Source organism: Nanorana parkeri, unplaced genomic scaffold (genome assembly GCF_000935625.1).
Source record: "Nanorana parkeri isolate BGI_ZX_2015 unplaced genomic scaffold, ASM93562v1 scaffold412, whole genome shotgun sequence".
In the NCBI taxonomy this organism is placed as follows: Eukaryota; Metazoa; Chordata; class Amphibia; order Anura; family Dicroglossidae; genus Nanorana; species Nanorana parkeri.
This window is the reverse complement of record NW_017306680.1, coordinates 467,736-473,538: the sequence shown is the minus strand read 5'-3', so window position 1 is coordinate 473,538 and position 5,803 is coordinate 467,736. Positions and strand designations below refer to the sequence as shown.

Genomic DNA, 5,803 nt, shown 5'->3' with positions numbered 1-5,803 from the left:
GTGCGCGCAATTTTAAAGCTTGACATGTTTGGTGTCTATTTACCCGACGTGACCCGATCTTTTATATTTTACCAAAAAACTGGTTAATAATAAATGTTTCCTAACATAATGTAAAAAAAACTTTTTTTTTTTCAAAATTTTCTGTAATTTTTCCTAATTATAATAAAAAATAAAAACCCCAGTGGTGATTAAATACCACCAAAATAAAGCCCTATCTGTCCCCAAAAAATGGTATAAAATTCATTTCAGTACAGCGTTGCATGACGGAATAAACGTCAGTCAAAGTATCGCAGCGCTGAACACTGAAAAATGGCCTGGCCAGGAAGGGGGTCTAAACACCTGGTCTTGAAGTGGTTAAATGCCCTTTACGGGAGTTTTTTTTCTTTTGGCTGTTTTGCAAGCAGTGTTTGAGCATCTCTGGCAAAGCTCTCCTGTCAGTAGGAGCCACCAGAGAAAGCCCCATTAGTGAAAGGCTTGGTTCTTTGAGGCATGATGCCACAAAACATGAGAGTTTGCACTAAACGATATCAATACAGACTTTCAGACTTCATGTTTTGGGGGCGCACGGGAACAGGGGAGCACAGGGAAGGTGTTAAAAACACATTCCAAGCGTCCCATTCTTGCATTCATATGTTAACCTATAGGCAGAATAAATTCTTTATTTACAGCATGGTAACAATTTTATCATTCTGCTAACCTGTAAAAAGACCACTTCAGCAAAAACTGCCTGGCAGCCTTTGGAAAACTGGGACTCCCTTCATGAGGCTTCAGCACTTGGGTGACTACATTATCCAACCAATTTGCCCACTGGTCCAATGAGCTCTGCTGCTGAAGGGTTAACTTGAAGTCTTGTTCTAGCTTCTGAACCATGCCTTCCTCACACTGGCATACCCAGGATGCTTGTTCCTGTTAGCAGCAAAAGACAGAAAAACTCATTTTTATTATCCAATTAGCAAAACTGTACTTTTAGGAAAAGGGGGGAAATTAAAAAAAAAAAAAAAAAAAAAAGGAAAGATTGCAGGGAGGGGTGTTTGGTGGGTAGGGGTGTTTGGTGGGTATGAGTGCAGACACAAGAGCAGGTAGTATGTGCAGGAGAAGGCGTGTTTAATGGCAGTCAGTCTGTACAGCAGAGGACTACAGACAGTAGGACATATGAAGGGTATAACACAGTTTTCATTATTTGCTGAAAAGCAGTGAGCTGGCAGTATTTGCAGGAGAGGAGTGCAGATGGCCCGACAGTGGGCCGTATGTGCAGAAGGAGTACAAATGGGTCAGGATAGGTAATATTTCTTATTATTTGCTACATTTTATTTGAAATGCTCTTTTCACTGTGGTTGCAGGTTCTCTTTACAGAGATATTAGAATGGCATTAAACCCCCATCTGTGTTGATCAGTTACAGATTAGGGACAGAGTCCTGGCTCTTGGAACAATTAAGATGAAGTACTTCGCTCTTAGCTCCTGCAGGTTCTGGTTCGGCAGTGATAGGAAACACAATGAAGGGAATTTATTAAAACTGAAGCAGACAATCTGGAGCAGCTGGTAATGGCAACCAATCAGCTACGCTCATTCGTTTTCAAATCTTAACTGAACAAACTGGAGAAGCTGATTGGTTACCATGCACAGCTGCTCCAGATTTTGTCTGCTCCAGTTTTGATAAATTACCCTCAATATATGAGACTGTATTTCCAGAGTAGGCAATGTTTCTGGCCAGTTTCCTTTGATAACTTGATTCAGAATATTAAAACACATTTGTTTTCATGCAGTCTTGGCAACAGTGCTTTTCACAAGCACAAAATCTATCTGTAACTGTATTTAATAATTTGCTTATAAATAGGTTCTCCTCGAAAGACTTATCCTTCCTCCATTTGATGCAGTAACACTCTACAGTTTTCAGTGCCTTCATTTCTGCAAAATGGTCAATGGGTGCTTCAAAGCTTTAGCCCTTATCAGAGATTACCAGAGCCAGGAATACGCTCTGGACGAGAAGGTGCAATAGGTACTTCCAAAACTAAATCTGTATCTAGGGCAGTACCTCCCCAAACAAGCAGTCTGCCTATGGAATCTGACATCAAACAACCCGAGTTCAACTGGAAGGTGAATGTAATGTAGTGATGTAAGTCATTGAACCATTGCTTTCTCAAGTAAACTCTTTACTAGAGACCCTCCACCCAAATGGGATCAAAGGAGCACGAAAAATGTAAAGACAAAAGGCTTATATGAAATAAAGGATCTGCATCAATCACCTGAACGTTTGCAAAATCTACTCTGTTAAGGTCACTCAGCATCTGATTAATTTGGGATGTATTTTGCAAAACAGCGCGGGCAGCTTGTGCCAAATGATTCAAGGAGGTGTAACGACGCAGAGTCTGAGCAAAGGCACTGACAACACCAACCTGGGGAAAAAAAATAAAACAAAATTATACATATGTAAACGGAAAGAATAAGTAAATAAATGCGCTACTGCTCCTGTAGCAGATAATGTTAGGAAAATTCTTTTGATATACCTTTGCCTGGACTATTTGCTGGAGAAAATCAGTCATTGCATTTGTTAGCCATCCTTCCAGACTCTTTGCAAAATTCCGTATCGCCTGTGTCAGTGTACCTAATGGTGGGGGGGGGGGGGGGTTAAAAACATTTAATCAAGGAAAAAGACATTAAAATGTTATATTGATTCTGAATCTACGATGTGCTCAGCTACCACATTCTCCCAAAAGTTCATCAGTTCGGTATCTGCACTGGAGTTCCAGCTTCATCCACCAGCCATAGACACGAAGAGGCTGCTCCCTCACCACCGACATCCACTTTGTAGGCAATATCATGGACAGGGAGGAAGCAAAATCCTACTACAGAGATTTGGTACCTCAAGATTTGTTGGGCAATTTAAACCAGTGTCATCTGCCCAACACTGAAATTTTACTTTGAAGACTTAACATGTTTGATACTATAACACAGGAAAGTAAGCCAATTAATTTTCTGAATGGGATTCACTGAATTTTTTTTGCTATACCTGCACAGCGATTTGCATTGCACCTATGGAGGAATGTCCAAATTTTGCTGGTGGCCAGAGTGTATTTCAATACACACTTAAAACGTTATATCTATTCAATATTAAACCAATATTAGCAGAATTTTAAATCCTAAAAATGCATTCTAGTGCCTTATTATAAAAAATATAGCTCATTTGTGCATCACTCAGCTGTAGATCCTTAAATCATCTCTTGATTCATGCTGACACTGTCCTTCCTTCTGGAGGGGGGCTTCTTTTGTTCCCCATGGTCCGTGTGTGTTGTAAAGTAGTCACCGCTCTAAGCTCGCTTCTGTAATGGACTTCAATGCCAATACAAGTTAGTAAACTAAAAGTGAGATTGTAGTCCATCACATTAGCAAGCTTAGAGCAGTGGTTAGGAATTCAGAGATGATTTGAGGCTCTGCAGCTGAGTGATACACAAATAAGATACATTTTTGTTAATAGTTAAAACGGTACTTGAATGTATTTTTAAGATTTAAGATTTAACTCCTGAGTTTGTCACTTTAAAATCTAGTAAAATATCTTATCCTACTATAATAAAATCCAACACGAATGTTTACAAGGGTAGATTTGTAAAGCAGCTCATGATTTTAGGAAAACAAAATTACGTTCACCAGACCCCACTCACTAAAAAATGCTTGACCAAAATACAATAGTAAAAAGCCACAATGCCCACTTTATCGTATGTATTTGAAGTAACCACAGCCCTTTTTAACCAAGCCATACAGAAATGGTATTACTGTAGTAAAATGTAATAGTTTATCAACTGTATTACATTGGACATTTTTAAAGTTAAAAAAAAAGAAGAAGTTTAATCCACAATAAAGGCGAATTTAGTTTGATACGAAATATAGCTCCTCTATCAGTTTCATCTCTGCTAACAGCAGATCTACCGGAGAAAGCTAGTAGCACATTCAAATCTGAACTGTGGGAAAGAGATGACACACATTTTAGCGTGCGGGCTAGTGATCTGAGTAACGTCCAGCAGGGAGCAGTGTGATGCACTGTTTTTGGCATAGCACAACGTTTCCCTTTAACTTTATTTGACGTGTACATTCCATTCAAGGTCTCCTCACAGCAATGTGGCATGCTCAGATGCAGTAACATGCATATCCAGTGTTCTACATAGAAATGCAGTATGCCTGCATTTTCAGCACTGCATATCCATGTTGTGTTTTGAATGGGGCACATAGAAAACATTTGTTTCGTAGGTGTACTAGAAGCAAAATTGATTGATCAGTTGCTGCAAACTGTCAGCCACCGATAATGCTGTGAACAAGCCTTGAGAAACTCATTACAATAGTGGATTACAGGATTACAAGACAAAACAAAAAACACAATCCTTGCCCGTTGAAGCGCCATGTTACGTCCAGATTAAGACAGTTTAGATATACAATAATTTCTCTTTTTTTAATTAATATTTATTATATACCATCTACATGGCATTTTACATACGATCCATGCCCTCCATGAACTTACAATCTAAGGTCCCCAGCTCATATTAACACAAATACTAGGGCCAATTTAGACAGAAGTCAATTAACATCTTTGAAGTGTGAAACCCACACAAGCAAAAGAGCATACAAACTCCAAGACAGTGTCCTGGCAGGGAATCAAACCCAAGGACCTTAGTGCTAAAAATGCAGAAGTACTAATCACCGAGTCTAAACAGATACGCGTGAAGCTATAAACGCAAAGCGATGGCGTTATGTACTTTTTGGTGGTAGATACACATAATTGGCTCTATAATTTTAAGGAATTGGTCAGTTCTTCTGTATCAAAAAGGCAGGTATTCTAGAACAAGTATGCAGGCTGTGAATCCGACAACTGCTGGCATCAAAAGGCATCCGATAGAGATTTATAGTCTCCATTTAATGCTGGATTAATCTTCATAATCTCAGCATTGTTTTTGAATAGGAATATGCAGTTATTGTTGGATTTATTCATTTCGTAATTTACCCACAATCAGACTCAACCTTTTTTCTACTTTTCCTTTTCTCTCATTTTTATTACAATGACACCACTGCTGGTCAATGCTCAATTGCTCAGAAAGGAGTGTTTGTGACAAATCAAAAACTCAACCAAGTGCTTGATACAATGTAAATAATGTGCAGCTTTGCCTAGTACTCACTTGGGACAGGCCGCAAGACATCTGGGATTAGAATTTCCACTAGAGCTTGATAAAGGATATGGTCGCAGCTCCTCATCCACCTCATAACAGGCTCATATTTACACAGAATCATCAGTTTCTCCTTTGGGATGACTGCTTCTTGCTCCTCCTCACTGTGATACATGACAAGACATTAGTTGCAACTTTTATTATAACCTATTAGGGCTTTAATAACCAGCAGCAAGATCAGGATCACAATGCATCTCATTAAGCTGTATAAACCTATTCAAATGAAATAACTTTTGGTTTAATGGTAGCCCCGTAGACCCTACTATTGGACTTAAAGCTGAAGGTGCAGGATGCATTTGTGTCAAGCAATAAAAAAAAGCGGACTAACCTTTTACAATGAGTTAAAAAGGAGAACTATGAGGTGAGTGGTTGTCCTCCCGTTACCCTAAGGAGAACTATGGGGAAAAACACTGACCCCATAGTTCTCCTTTAAATCGTTTTTTGATGCTGCGTCCCCATTGGAGAGATTTCCCCCTCCCTTCTAGCCCCAGTGGTGCCAGAAAAAAATGGCAAGATGGGAAAGTAAATCTCCACATCTAAAACAAAAAACAACCCCCCCCCCCCCCAAAAAAAAAAAAAAAAGGGGGGGCCCTTT

General features: G+C 39.3%; 1 protein-coding gene across 4 annotated transcripts in view; it reads right to left on the bottom strand.

Annotated features, from left to right (window-relative positions):
* The window catches only part of RFX2 (regulatory factor X2), a 49,326-nt gene that overhangs the window by 4,827 nt on the left and 38,696 nt on the right, over positions 1-5,803 (bottom strand). For all 4 annotated transcript variants that reach the window (XM_018559697.1, XM_018559699.1, XM_018559700.1 and 1 more), the window contains 4 exons: positions 5,161-5,312; positions 2,506-2,603; positions 2,245-2,394; positions 698-906 (listed from right to left, as the gene is read on the bottom strand). In XM_018559697.1, coding sequence (XP_018415199.1) covers positions 698-906; positions 2,245-2,394; positions 2,506-2,603; positions 5,161-5,312 — 609 coding nt within the window. The remainder of the gene's footprint in view (positions 1-697; positions 907-2,244; positions 2,395-2,505; positions 2,604-5,160; positions 5,313-5,803) is intronic.